Source organism: Sorex araneus, chromosome 6 (assembly GCF_027595985.1).
Source record: "Sorex araneus isolate mSorAra2 chromosome 6, mSorAra2.pri, whole genome shotgun sequence".
Taxonomy (NCBI): Eukaryota; Metazoa; Chordata; class Mammalia; order Eulipotyphla; family Soricidae; genus Sorex; species Sorex araneus.
The window spans coordinates 69,603,476-69,619,146 of record NC_073307.1 but is presented as its reverse complement, the minus strand read 5'-3'; the positions used below and the strand labels follow the sequence as shown (position 1 = coordinate 69,619,146).

The 15,671-nt window shown below is 42.5% G+C and overlaps 1 protein-coding gene across 5 annotated transcripts in view; it reads left to right on the top strand.

Annotated features, from left to right (window-relative positions):
* PPHLN1 (periphilin 1) overlaps positions 1 to 15,671 on the top strand; it is a 140,710-nt gene that overhangs the window by 91,763 nt on the left and 33,276 nt on the right. For all 5 annotated transcript variants that reach the window (XM_055141189.1, XM_055141186.1, XM_055141184.1 and 2 more), the window contains one exon: positions 4,046 to 4,165. In XM_055141189.1, coding sequence (XP_054997164.1) covers positions 4,046 to 4,165 — 120 coding nt within the window. The remainder of the gene's footprint in view (positions 1 to 4,045; positions 4,166 to 15,671) is intronic.

Sequence of the window (15,671 nt, the reverse complement as noted above, 5' to 3'; positions counted from 1 at the left end):
GCATTGCCAAGTGAGGCCTCAAATCAGAAATTAAACAAAAATTTAGCAGAGGAATGATAAGAAGACCCTCTCTATGCATTCCAGGTCAAATTGAGCGTTCAAAATGGAGCAGTAATATAGGTACAGCGGGACGGTTTCTTTTACAGATTGTACCAGGAACCACCAGCTATACTGTCATGATTTTTAAATGCTTTTGGCCCACTGAAGACTAAATGACAAATTTCTTGAAATGAATGGAATTTCCCTTCTGTTTCTTTCACATATTTAAAATCCTTACAACCTCTGAAATTGGAATTCTACCTTAACTTGGACTGATGTGACTCCTTCCTGCACGAATTGTTTGCCATTGTATTTGGTTGAAGAAGGAAGTGAAGTATTATTAAAAAGTGATATTAAGTGCATAAATTTTGTGTAAAGAGAAGAATTTGTGGTGCATGAATTCAGTGGGTTGGATTAGGCCTTCTTAAATTTTTTCTTAAATTCTTTTTTGCCATGAAATTTTTACTCATCTCTGAGTATACAAATCAAATGTTTTACTGATTAATAAAGCATAAACATTTTAATTTTAAGATAATTAAAAAAATCTGCATCTTCAGTTATCCTGATGTTTCTCAGCTTTTTCCCTGACTGTGGCCTCCTTCCATAGCGATAGCACTGGAATGACTGGAGCGATAGCACAGCGGGTAGGTGTTTGCCTTGCACGTGGCTGACCTGGGTTCAATTTTTCCATCCCTCTCGGAGAGCCCGGAAGCTACTGAGAGTATCCCGCCCACACGGCAGAGCCTGGCAAGCTACCCATGGCTAGTCTATATGCCAAAAACAGTAACAAGTCTCACATTGGAGACATTACTGGTGCCCGCTCGAGAAAATTGATGAACAACGGGACCACAGTGCTACAGTGCATGGCCAACTTCCAGTCTTACTTCCTTCTGGTGGTTTCCCTGCCCTCCCAGTGTCACTCATAATCTTGTGCCCTGGCCCTCCATTTACATGCTTTTCATGTGTGTCTCTCTTGTAATATCTGGGTGCCCACAGTGGGCCATACGGCTTCTGTCAGAAAGTGCAGAAAGTGTCAAGTTACGGGACCACATACAATTTAAGAAGCTCGGCCCTCGAATGCCTGCCTCTAAGAGCAGAAGGATGGGGATTAATTTCTGTTGCTGTCAGATGCCAGCAGCCAGCCTTGTAGCTCTGCTGTCTGTGATCCCCAGTGCTACGAGTATTGCCACCTACAACAGCCAGGTGTGTGACTGCCAGGTGAGCACTACTGCCATGAAGTGTGATCCCTGGTGAGCACCACAACTAAAGTGTGTGAATCCTAGTGAACACCACAGTCAGAATATGCATTAGACCACAGTTAAAGAGAGTGATGATGCCCCACTAAGCATCGTAAGAGCATTGGATGAGTACCACGGCCAGAGGTGTGTGGGTGGGGGAGAGGTGTATGTGTTTGATTGCAACAACAGTAAAGGGAAGGGAAAAGTACAAGGAGAGGATTTATATTGTTACAAATTTATAAAAAAAGCATCCTGAGAGATAGTACAGGGGTTAAGGTACTTGCTTTGTATGCAGCTGATTCCATTTCTGCACAGCGTATGGTGTCTTGAGCACTGCTGGGGTCACTCTTGGGAGCAGAGCCAGGAATGGCCCCTGAGCACCATTCTTGGCTCTGTGCCCCACTGGATGTGCCCATCCCAACCCCCAGGAAACAGCAATAGAAAGAGTATCTAAAGTTTTTTTGTGACAGTACTTGTGAATTTAATGAAAATTATCATTTCATTGAATATTATTAAAGATACAAAATTTTAAATGTCTCATATAATCTAAAATACTATATTATATTAGTAAATTATTTAGTTTTGTTCCTTAGATACATTTCTTTTTCTTTTTTTTTTTTTTTTTTTGCTTTTTGGGTCACACCCGGCAATGCACAGGGGTCATTCCTGGCTCATGCACTCAGGAATTACCCCTGGCGGTGCTCAGGGACCATATGGGATGCTGGGATTCGAACCCAGGTCGGCCGCGTGCAAGGCAAATGCCCTACCCGCTGTGCTGTCACTCCAGCCCCCCTTAGATACATTTCTAAGCTTTCTTGTAATTGCATTTGTGAGGCTGATTTAGTCTGTATCTAGGTTTGCCAATTAGAGAAATTCTATGTTAAATAATTTTGAAATTGGAACTAAACAATGTACTTTTTTACTATATAAATTTGAAGATTTATGGTTTTAAATGTAAGTGAGGATGCATCTTGAAGTTTAAAAATTTCACTTAAGGGGCTGGAGAGATAGTACAGTGGGTAGAGTGCTTGTATTAAACATGATGACCTGGATTGTTTACTTTTTCCCCATTGTTAGTCCTTTTTTAAAAAAAATTATTTTTATTTTGAATCACTGAGATTCAAATAAAATTGTTCACACAGTCACAAAATTGTTCATGATAGGGTTTCAGTCATACAGTGTTTCAGCACCTATCCTTTCACTGGAGTACATTTCTCACCGCCAGTATCCCCGGCTCCCTCTCACCCACCCACGCCTCCCTGCCGTCTGCCTTTATGACAGAGACAGCCCCCTCTCCCTTCCTGAGCATCATGGTTTGCAGTACAGCAGGTACTGAAAGGCTATCGTGTGTGTCCCTTTGTCTCCTTTTACACTCAGTGATCATTGTCCAGAGTGATCATTTCCAACTATCGTTGTCATAGTGGTCCCTTCTCTGTCATACCTGCCCTTCCCCATGACCCCTGCTTGTGGCAAGCTTCCAGCAGTGGACTAGTCCCCGTTTGTATTGTCCTTGGGTTTAGTCTCATACTGTGTTTATTTAAATCCTGCAAATGCAAATGAGTGCAATTGTTCTTTGTCCCTCTTCTTCTGACTCATTTCACTCAGTGGGATACTCTCCATGTCCATCCAATTATTAGCAAATTGCATGATTTCATTTTTCATAATGACTGTGAAGTATTGTCCATTGTGTAGATGTACCATAGCTTCTTTATCCAGTCGTTTGTTCTCGGGCATTCTGGTTGTTTCCACATTCTAGCTATTGTGAACAGTGCTGTGGTGAGCATAGAAGTACAGATGGTGTTTTTGCTGTGTGGGGTTTTTGTTTTTTTTGCCCCTGGGGTATATTTCCAGAAGTGGTATTGCCAGGTCAAATGAAAGTTCAATTTCTAGTTACTTGAGAAATGCCCATATTGTTTTCCAAAGGGGCTGAACCAGTGTGCATTCCCACCAACAATGAATGAGAGAGTCCGTTTCTCCCCATGTCTGCACCATCACTGGTTGTTCTTGTTCTTTTTGATGTGTGCCAGTCTCTGTGGTATGAAATGATACCTCATTGTTGTTTTGATTTGCATTTTCCTGATTTTTAGTGATGTAGAGCATTTTTTCATGTGCCTTTTGGTCATTTGTATTTCTTCTTTGAGGAAGTTTTTGTTCATTTCTTCTCCCCATATTTTGATAGGGTTTGATGTCTTTTTCTTGTCAAGTTCTATCAGTGCCTCACATATGTTGGATATTAACCCTTATCACATGGGTATTGGGTAAATAATTTTTCTCATTCTGTGTGCTATCTTTGTATCTTGGTCACTGTTTCTTTTGAAGCTTCTTTCCATTTGTTTATGTTTGTTTCCACTTACTTGGTCAGTGGTGTTTCATCTTTGAAGATGCCTTTAGCTTCAGTGTCATGGAGGTTATTGCCTAAGTTTTTCTCCATGTACCTTATGGATGCATTCAGATCTGATGTTGAGGCCTTTTATCCATTTTGATTTGACTTTTGTGCATGGTGCTAAAAAGAGGTCTGAGCTTTTTTTGTTTTTTGTTTTTTTTGCATGTAGCTGCCCAGTTTTCCCATCATCACTTGCTGAAGAGACTTTCCTTGCTCCACATCCCTTGGTTTGATAGCTGGCATCCCATATGGTCTACTGAGCCCTGCCAGGAGTGCAGAGCCAGGAGTATTCTTTGAACATTGTTCAGTGTAGTTCTCTAAGAAACAACAAAGTTCAGCTTGAAGCTTGAGAATCCTAACAAATTTGTTCTTTCATTTTTATTAGGTGTCAGACAAACCCAATAGGCTAACTGAAAAGGAACTTGCTGAAGCTGCTAGCAAGTGGGCTACTGAAAAGCTTGATAAGGCAGATGAGAGTAACCTACCTGACATTTCTGAGTATGAGGTAAGTCAGAGTTTATCTCTTACACTTCACAGCTGAGAGCTTTGTTTTGATTTTGAATTATGAGTGGAAGCTTTGTTGTGTCTAGTCCTTTAAACTGTATTTGAGGAAACTATGCTTATGGATTATTAAAACAAATACACCACACTTTTAATTGTGTGATTATGAATAACAAATTCAGTTATCATTGTGTGTCAATGAGTTCAATCGCATATAGTAGGGGGCAGAAATGTTTGTGTCATCAGTATGGTGCTTAAGCTTCCCTGGAATGACTCCTAAGCCAGGAGCTTTCCAAGCCCACTCCCAGAGAAAGTGTTGGTATAGTTTACATTGGGGATGAGGGAAAGGCGTTTTTCTCGTGCTGCTTTTATGAGCTTGTTTAAAAAATCTCTAAAAATAAAATTAGGCCACTAGTATAAACCAGTGTATTCATAACAGAAACTTAATTAGATCATGTATTTTATTTGGGTTTTGGACCATATCCAACTGTGCTTAGGGCTTACTTCTGTCTCTGCTCAGTGACCGCTATGGCTCAGGGGATCATATAGAATGTTGGATATTGAACTTGGACTGGTCACGTGTAGGACAGGTGGACTACATATTGTATGTCCTGCTCATGATACTATCTCTCTGCCCCCCAGATAATGTATTTTAGCTATATTTATGTTACATGTTATACCCTGCAGATTATCTTATATATATCCCAACAATTGAAATACACTTTCTTTGGGTTATCTGTAACCTTTTACCGGTTTTGAGTATCAAAAGGTTTTGGGCTGGAGTGGTAGTAGAGCAGGTGTTTACCTTGCACACAGCCCACCCAGGTTCAACCTCCGGCTTCCCATATGGTCCCCAAGCAATGCTAGGAGTTATTCCTGAGTGCAGAACCAGGAGTAACCCCTAAGCATTGCCAGCTGTGACCTAAAATGAATCAAAAAAAAAAAAAAGACAAGAGTAACATGGGGACTTAGACTGTATCACTGTATCACTGTCATCCCGCTGTTTGTCGATTTACTCGAATGGGCACCAGTAACATCTCTATTACACTCAGCCCTGAGATTTTTAGCAGCTTCTCCTTACTCGTCTTTACCAACGATTGGAGGCTCTTTCAGAGTCAGGGGAATGAGACCTAGTGTTACTGTTTTTGGCTTATCGAATATGCCACAGGTAGCTTGCCAGGCTCTCCGAGAGGTATGTATATATCTTTTACTGTATGTGGGATATGAATACACCATGGGGAGATTTCCAGGCTCTCCCGTGCAGGCAGTAGACTTTTGGTAGTTTGTCAGGTTCTCCAAGAGGGAGAACAAGGCTATTAGCTGTCTTCTGGGAGCTTGGTTTTATAGTCTGGATGTTGGCTGTTGATGGGATTACATGGTGCCAGCGACAGTTTCTGTGTGTGACTGCCTAGCTATTGGAAAATGGGGGATCTGGGTGGAAGAGGCCCAGTTTCGATCCGAGCAGCCTTGGAGATTTCGGCCCCGCATCCCGCACACGTGGGTTCCTCTGCCAGCTCCTTCATGCATGAGCCTTGTCCGAACGTGTGGAGAGTGGCCTTGAGCATGGCTGTGTCTGGGTTCCGGAGGTCTTCAACTTAGACTTAGACTGTCACTGTCATCCTGTTGCTCATTGATTTATTCGAGGGGGCACCAGTAACGTCTCTCATTGAGAGACTTATTATTACTGTTTTTGGCATATCCAATACACCATGGGTAGCTTGCCAGGCTCTGCCGTGGGGGTGCGATACTCTTGGTAGCTTGCCGGGTTCTCTGAGAGGGGCGGAGGAATCAAACACGGGTCGGCCACGTGAAAGGCGAACACCCTACTGCTGTGCTATCACTCCAGCTCAGACTTAGACTACTGGTTATAAAATATTTGTATTTAAATATTTGAATTTAAACTGATAAATTTTTGTATGACCTCTATCTTTCTATTAGGAATTTATTTATTTATTTATTTATTGGACCACTTTTAACACTGCTCAGGGCTTTTTCCTTGCTCTGCACCCAGGAGTTGCTCCTTCCAGTGCTTTTGAAGGCTTGATGTTGGAGATTGGACTGGTGCTGGGTTGGCCGTATATAAAGCGAGCACCTTCATCCCTGTACTATTTTCCTTTCTAAATGGAATTGCTTCGTAGATAAAATTAAGTTTTTAAATTCAGGATTTGATAATAGACAGATTATTTTAATATGATAGACTATAAAAAACCTTCTGTACATGGAAAATTATTAATACTATAGTCTTTTTTTTTTTTTGGGTCACACTTGGCGATGCACAGGGCTTACTCCTGGCTCTGCACTCAGGAATTACCCCTGGTGGTGCTCAGGGGACCATATGGGATGCTGGAATTCGAACTTGGATCGGCCGCGTGCAAGGCAAACGCCCTACCCGCTGTGCTATCGCTCCAGCCCCTAGTCTTTTTGGTTTTTAAATATAGTTTTGATGCTTTTTACATGATATTCTTTTCTAAAAGGAATCGATCAGAATTTGCTTACATCTACAAGGCTGAGGATATAATTGAGCATTAAAGCACATTCCTTGCGTATGTGAAACCCTGGGTTTGACCCTTGGCATTCTAAGTCAGAGAGAGTACCAAGGGTGAGCACTTACTTTGCTCACCCGGTTCAATCCTTGGTACTGCATATGGTCTCCTGAACATTACCAGGAGTGATCCTGAGCACAGAGCCAGGAGTAAGTCCTGAGCACGGCCAGTTGTGGCTCCAAAACAAAATAAAAAAGATTCTTTCTTACTTTGTTTTTGCAAAGAGATTGTTGCAGAAAGAGCAGACAGTACCAACTTGATCAATACTTGCATCACTGTCACTGTCACTGTCATCTTGTTGCTCATCGATTTGCTTGAGCGAGCACAGTAACATCTCTTATTGTGAGACTTATTGTTAACTGCTTTTGGCATATTGAATACACCACGAGTAGCTTGCCAGGCTCTGCCGTGTGGGCGCGATACTCGGTAGCTTGCCGGGTTCTCTGAGAGGGGCGGAGGAATCGAACACGGGTCGGCTGCATGCAAGGTGAATGCCCTACCGCTGTACTATCGCTCCAGTCCAATACTTGCATAGCTTTTATATTTTTAAAATACTCATCTGTCACTTAGATGTCAATTGTCATTAATAAGTCAAAATTTTCTTATTGTAATTTTATGTATAACTTTGAGTATAATATAAAAGTACCAAGCTATCAAAAACATCTGGAATCTTTCTAGCACAATTTTAAAGAATGAGCTTTTAAATAAACATAATAGGATGACTTTATTTTCTTTAATAATTTAGAATAATGGATTTTATGTAACATTAAAGTGCTTCACAGTTCCTATTTTGGAGAACTAATGTTTTTAATTTTGGTGCTTTATCTTTAATTTGTTAGGTTCTGCCAAAATATTTTCCCTTTTTTTATCTTCATGAAGAAAAATGACCCTAATTACCTTGTCTGCATTTTAAAACATTTTATGATTTCTCATTGCCTGAATGAATCATTGACCCTCAATATCAGTGGCTAGAAACGTTTTAATTTTCATGTTTTTTTTTCCCCTTTATATTTGGCTAGAATAGGCTAGATTCTGGTTTAATAAGAAATAACCCCAAATTAAATGGGGTCAAAGTTTAAGACAATTGTCTTCAACAAATGTCCCATGGACCAATGCTGGTCCACAGCTTGAATCAAGTACTTTACTGCCCGATCATAACTGCTGTCTGTGGCCCACTATACAGGATGGGTGCAGTGGTTTAAGGCATAATGTTTTGGGGGCTAGAGAGATACAGTATAAGAGGTACTTTGCGTAAGGTCCATCCAGGTTCAAATCCCTGGCATTTGGTCCTCGGAGCACTAAGTATTACAGTTTGTGACCCAACCCTACCCCCCCAAAAATGACTTTTTGTGTTACTGGAACAATAAGATTTGTATTTCATTTCAGTTGTAGACCTTCCAAGTGGTACTTAAGGGGTCCAGGATCACCCTGAGGTTTTTTGCAGTTGGACTAGCAATTCAATGCTCGAACCAAGGATGAATGTGACTTTGGCTCTGCAAGTGCTCGAGACAACCAGGACCATCCTGGTGGGCTCAGGGCACAGGGCTCCCTTGGTAATGCTCAGACGTTCCTGAGCTATAGGGATTCAGCTAGGGTGGCGCATACACCAAAGACTCGCCCAGCCCTCTGTTTCTCCCTGATTCCAGGATTGAGATTTTTAGCTTGTTGCTTGCATCAATTTTGTATCATTTTCTGAAATGTGTTTCAAGTAATATTGACACTGGAGGGTTCAGTCCTCCCAGATTAGTGTTGCTACAAAGCTGGAATCTAGACTCAGGGTACCTGGGACCCGCAACAGTGATTCTTGACCAGTGGGGTCTATGGTTCAATGGAAGGGCTCCAAGGATGCAGTGCTGCAAGGGCTCTGTGACGCCAGAGATTCCCCAGGCTCTGAGCTGCAGGGGCTCATCCTGCAGTGCTCAGCAACCTCCAGTGCTGTTCCAGTGCGTGTTTCGGGCTGATTGAGCTGGACTCAGATGTTTAACTCCTGCTTTCTGGCCCTAGACTTGTTTATACTAGAAGTGGATCAATTGGGATTTTTTCTTACCCCCTCCTCTTGTTACGATGATAGGGATTGTTCCCATTCTCAGAGGGGCTGTTTATATTTCTGCTTTGTTCACTAAGGGTCACACATCTGGTTTGTGCATCCTCAGCTGCAGTGCTTGCTGGCTGTCACACACTTGAGTTGCCCTGCTCATGAACACTTAGTTATGCTTGACCATGTGTATCACATTCTGCCTTTTTGAAAATGATTTTTCTGTCTATTTGCAGGCCTTGTTTTGTTCTTTATGATGTTATTATAATTGGAATCATTTTGTAATTTTCTTCTCAGATTGTTCATTGTTTGTACATAGAAATGCAACTTTTAAAAAATGTATCAGCGAGGTACAGTTACAGACTTATAAACTTTCCTACTTACATTTCAGTCCTACAACGATCGAGTACCCATCCCTCCACCAGTGCTCATTCTCCACCATCAGTGATCCCATTCACTGCCCCCCAACAGTGATCCCATTCACCCCATGAGTGATCCCATTCACCCCATCAGTGATCCCATTCATCCCCCCATCAGTGATCCCATTCACCCCCCCAACAGTGATCCCATCATCCCCCCATCAGTGATCCCATTCATCCCCCATCAGTGATCCCATTCACCCCCCATCAGTGATCCCATTCATCCTCCCATCAGTGATCCCATTCACCCCCCCATCAGTGATCCCATTCACCGCCCCCCCAACAGTGATTCCATTCATCCCCTCATCAGTGATCCCATTCACCACCCCCCCCCATCAGTGATTTCATTCATCTCCCCATCAGTGATCAGTGAACCCATTCACCTCCCCCATCAATGGTCCCATTCACCCCCTCATCAGTGATCCCATTCACCCATTCACTCCCCCCATCAGTGATTCCATTCACCTCACCCCGAGGGGGCCTCCCCCCCGCACCCCCCCCCCCCCGCCATCAGTTTTCCCGTCTTCTCTCCCTCCCCTGGCCTCTGTGGCAGGCACATTCCCTTTTACTCTCCTTTTGGGTGTTGTGGTTCGCAATACAGGTATTAAGTGGCCACCATGTTTGGTCTATAGTCTACTTTCAGCACACATCTCCCATCCTGAGCGAGCTCTCCATCCTTTACTTGGTGGTCTCTTCTCTATCTGAGCTGTCTTTTCCCCCCAGTATGTGAGGCCGGCTTCCAAGATGTGGAGCAGTCCTCCTGGTTCTTACCTTTACTATCCTTGAGTGTTATTCTCCCATTCTGTTACTTTATATTCCACAAATGAGTGCAGTCCTTCTATGTCTGTCCCTCTCTCTGACTCATTTCACTTAACATGATGCTCTCCATGTTGATCCACTTATATGCAAAAGAAATGCAATTGCTTTTTAAAAAATGTTTTTAATTAAAAAAATTTTAATTGAATCGCCATGAGATACAGTTACACAGCTTTCATGATTGAGTTTCAGTCGTACAATGATGGAATACCTATCCCTTTACCAATGCACGTTTTCTACCACCAGTGTTTCTGGTCTAGCCCTGCACGTGCTTGCATCTCTGGGCCTTTGATTCTGTTGAGTCTGAAGCGGTCATCGAAGCCCTAGTCAAACAGGGCATTCAGACTCAGTACACCAGGATCCTCCTCGAGCTGTATTATGGATTCACCACCAGGATCTCACCATTCTACAAGGAAGTGATCATCAACATAAAGAGATGGATTCAGCAGGGTGATACCATTTCACCGAAACTCTTCAGTGCCATCTCGAGAATATCATGTGACGACCGGAATTGGAAGGAATGGGAGTGAACATAGGTTGGCAACTACACCACTTCGCTTCGCTGATGACATCATTCTAATAACACCAAACATTAGCCAAACAGCACGAATGCTGGCCGACTTCAACCATGAGTGTGGAAAAGTCAGACTGCAGCTGAATCCCATGAAGACAGTATTCATGAGAAACGAACTAGTTCCTGACATTCCATTTGCTCTCAACGGAACAAATATCTCTGAATGCTATAGTTATGTGTATCTAGGTCGAGAACTCTACATGACGAGCGACCTGGCACCTGAGCTGTGCAGGAGGGAGAGTGGCATGGAACGCCTTCAGGAGCGTAGAAGAAGTTGCTAAGAAGACAAAAACCACTGGCTCCAGGCACATCTTTTCGACTCCACTGTTCTTCCTGCACTAACATACGCCTCAGATACCTGGGCCCTACAAAACAGGACAAGAACGCTATTTGGGTATTCCAAAGAGCAATTGAAAGAGCTATGCTTGGTGGATCACGTTTCACTCAAGTGAGAGAAGGAATCAGGAGTTCCGACCTCCATCAAAAATGAAGAATCAGAAACACTATCTCGTTTGCCAAAGTGTCGAAAATCAGATGGACTAGACACATAATGTGATTTAGAGATGACCACTGGACTAGAACTGTTACCAACGGGATTCCATGGGATATCAAAAGATCTTGTGGCCGCCCACCTATGGGATGGTTAGACTTCTTGGTCAAGACCCTGAAAGAACAGTTTGAGGCTCTTTGTGTATCCTGTAGTGAGCAGATGCCCTTGGGCTACACTAGCACATGACAGGGACAAATGGAGACGTTACTAGTGCTTGCTCGAACAAATCGATGAGCAAAGGGATGACAAGTGATACAAGTGACTGTTTCTGGTATCCCTCCCACCACCCCCACGCCATGTCAACTCCTGCCTCTGTGACAGGCACCTTCCTTCTTATTCTCTCTCTAATTTTGGGCATTCTGGTTGCAACTGGTTTTTATATGTTGACATTGTGTCTTGCTACTTTAATGAATTTATTCTAGCAGCTTTTGTGTGAAATTTTTATTTAGTTTACAAAGTTGTGATGATTTTTTTTTTTACAGGCATCCTGTATTCCAACATGAATCCCACCACCACTGTCACCCTCTCTCCACCATTTTCTCCAATTTCCCAGTCATCCCTCTTGCCTGCTCCCATACAGGCCCATAGTAATTTATTTTATATTGCTTGTTATTAGTAAATGGTTAAAGGAATGATCAGAACATACTTCTGTAAAAGTAAATTTGTGAAAATAGTTGAATATCTCATGGGACATTAAGTCCTTATCTCGAGGGCTTACTAAGCTGTTTCTGCAAGCTCAGCTTTGAGTGATACTGTTACTCTTTTGTATTAGATCCCATCCAGTCTGGTGTGCGCCTGCCAGAAGTCAGAGTGAGAGAGTTGGGAGATGGCCTGTGCCTGTGGATGCAGCCCCTTGCTAGGGAAAATCCTGAGGAGTTACGTGGGCAGTCGGCTAGCGACAGGGCCCCGGCTTTGGGGTGTCGGAGTGACTGCTGGGCTTTTGCTTAGACAGGAACTGGCCCCCCTCCTCTGAGATCACCCTGGAGGTTGCAGCCAGGAACTGGTGTCTGAGAAATTTTTGCGCTAGTCGAGCTCTTGAGATTTTGTGTGAGTCTGGAAGAAGGCTGGAGATGAGCTTCTGCGGCAGCGGTGGCGGGGTGTGGGCCTCTGTGTTGCTAAAGATACACATTTTTGACTTAAACTTTTATTTTGTGGGGGAAGGTAACACATGTAGTGATGCTTAGGGGCTGTTCCTGGCATGCTGCTTAGGGTTTGTTCCCTGTCCTGCTCTGGTGACCTCGAGGTTCTCTGTGTGAACCCCGCTGCCCTGTGCCCTGTCCACTCACAGTGTGTCTCAGAGTGAATCGCAGATTTGATCTTACTTGGCACTAGCTGAATTTTTGTATGTTTATACTCCGTGTGTCTTATAGTTGGGAAAGTTTTATGTTTCTCTTTTTCTGCCTGCCTCTGCCACTCCCCCTTTCCGTCCTGCTCCAGTTTGATGCTTGTGGTACTACTGTGCATGTGAGGGGTCAGGCCCGGCCCCATCTTTCAAAGCCTACACTCTCGTTCTCGGAGTAACTCCAAGCTATGATTTTTTAATACAGTCTCTGTACCTTTTCCTCTCTCCTTTTTGGACACTCACAACATTCATGTTGGTTCCTTTGATATTATTTCACAGGTCCCGTTGACTCTATTCTCTTTTATTCAGTTTTCTTCCTGTTCCTTAACCTTGGGGAAAAATGTTGTCTTAAGTTCACCAGTTATTTCTTTGCCTGCTAAAATTCTGCTTTTGAATCTTTTCAGTGAATTTTTCATTTTGGTTTTTATTTTAAATGTGAAACACTTTAAACATGATGTAGTGGCTGAGAGATAACACAGTAGGTAGGGTGCTTGTCTTAAATGGGAAAAGTATGAAAAATGAAGGGACTGATATGAAATCTGGCCCTTTAAATCCCTGGAAGTCACCTTAGCCAGAGTGCAAGGAGTTTGCCACAGTGGTGGGAGGCACAGTAACCACTGTGAGCAGTGTCCAGAGCACACAGCCCTCTGATATGTGCGGGACAAAGTCCTTTTTGTCCAGACTGACTCTTTTACGAGCTTGTGCTGGTGGCTCCAGGAACAAGCACAGCTGCCTGCCAAATGACTAGAGGCGAAGGACAAGGTGCTATCCTTATTTTTCTTTGGGGGTTGAAAGCCTTCCTTGGAGTTCAGAGTTATGATATATCACCCCAGTATCTGCCAGTTTAATTGCTATCTAGATGTCCCTCCTTAAATAACTCATATTTTCAGTTTAAATTCCTTAGCTTATGGAATTCAGATTTGTAAAGGCCAGAATTTTCAAAAAGAAAATTATACATATGCATGCCTGAAATTCAAAAGGTAACAAATTATAGTGTCTCCACCAGTCTTTCCCAGGCTGGGCAGTACTGCACAGACAGCTCCCCACCCCACCCATTATCAGGGCACTGCATGATCCACGGAGACACGAGGAGCCTTGGGAACAATTTCTGTGTGTTTAAAGAAGTTAGATTTTCTGGGGGCTGGGGTGGGGTGGGGGAGCACTGAGTGATTTTCCCCCCCTTTCCTGACAAGGAAATAGATTGTAGGGAACTTTGGGTCTTCATTCTAGTCCTTTTAAGTCATTACCCTTGTAAGAGCAAGGGCTGCTTCTTTTATTATCTCATCCAGAATAGGAATTTTATTAAGGTGTAGTCTAGACATACACATAAAGACATAGCACAGTTCATTCATTTTCTGCTTCTCACTTCTTTTTGACACAATTGGCAGGGTGGTTTTTTTTTTAAATAGGGAATGACCTTATGAGCAAGAAGAAAACTTGGATATATTATACAGCATCTATAGTCTGTCCTGTTCTTTTAAATGATTTCTTAGTTTTTTCCAGGTTCTAGATTATTATGTAGGATTTAAGCAGTCTTCTAATGATGACAGTTAGATTTTTTAAAATCATTTGTTATTATGTCTTATATGTGTTGCTGATACATGTGTTAGGTTAAATTGAGTGATTGTGGGTGAACATAATGTGTGTATGTTCCTGGAGCAGACAGCACACACTTGTGGGAGAGTCAGTCTGGACAAAAAGGACTTTGTCCTGCACGTATCAGAGGTCTGTGTGCTCTCGACACTGATAGCTGCTTCTGCTCACAGTGGTGCAGAGAGGAAGACAGCTCTGATTACTGTGCCTCCCACCACTGTTGCAAACTCTGCATGCTGGCTAAGGTGGCTTCCAGGGACTTAAGGGGCCAGCATTTCCTTAAATGCTGTTGGACTGCTCTAAAGATTGTGATAATATATATTCCTTGCATAGGTTTCCAATACCACTGATTTTACTAGTAAAAAATTACTTCTAGTTAGTATTATTTCTTGCAAATTTTTAAAATATGCTGCTGTTTGCCATTATTTCAATTGCAAAAACCCTAACTTTTTTGATAAGTGTTTAATACATGCAAAGTTTTAATTTCTCTTTAATTTGCTTTCTGCCTAAACTGTGCAACAATAAAATATATGATCTCAAATTTCACTGTTCACTCTAAGTCATTGCTTGTTGCAAGCAGAATGAAGGCAAGAACTTCTGTTCAGTGACATGCACATCATTTTTCACGCACTGCTTGGCAGTTCAGTTCATACGGAAATCTTACTTTTGTCCGGACCACCTGTGTGGTCGTGGTGTTTGCACACAACCTGGTGGGAGGCAAAGGGCGGGGTTGCATCCTTAGATATGGATGTGCATACTGGCTGACGTGCACTGACATCCCACACTTTTTTTTTTTGTGGTTTCAGACCACTTTTATTTATTTATTTATTTTTAATTTTTATTGGATCACCGTGAGATAGCTTTCATATTTGGGTTACAGTCACACAATGATCAAACACCCATCCCTCCACCAGTTAAAGAAACTCTGAGCCGGGGCCGGTGGCTCGGCTCCGGCTGGCCGGGTTTTCGGCCTGGGTGCCCATACCTCTGCAGAGCCGGTGGATGTGGAACGAGCGGGAACCAGAGACAGCTTTAGGAATTGGGGTTCCAGCAAGTGCTTGCACCCATGTATGGAGACTGTGAACTAACTTAGGCTACATGCTGTTCCAGGAAGGGAAGTGATTCATTTTCAAACTTAAATCTTCCCGGACTTAATTACTATAATACAGAAATTGTAAACCACGGCCGCGCGACATTTTATCTCTTCACTCTCATCAGTGGAAAACTTATTATCAAATATTTCCCTGTTAATAGAGCTGTATTCTTAGGGGATAAATTCCAACAAAATTAGTGAGTCTGTTTTGAAACTCTAACAACAATAGTGAGGTATGTGTTGAAATCTGGAATGTAATCAAGGTAAAGAGAAAAGGAGGTGAAATTATCACTCAAGTATGGGGTGGGTTGGGGGGTGAGGGGTGGGATCTATACCTTTTTTTTTGTTTGTTTTGTTTTTGCTTTTGTTTTTGTTTTTATTGGTGGTGGAATATGGGCACTGGTGAAGGGATGGGTGTTTGAGCATTTTGTAACTGAGATATAAGCCTAAGAACTTTGTAACTTTCCACTTGGTGATTCAATAAAATAAATTAAAAAAAATAAAAAAATAATAAAAAAATAAAATGATTCCATTCAATTTTAATG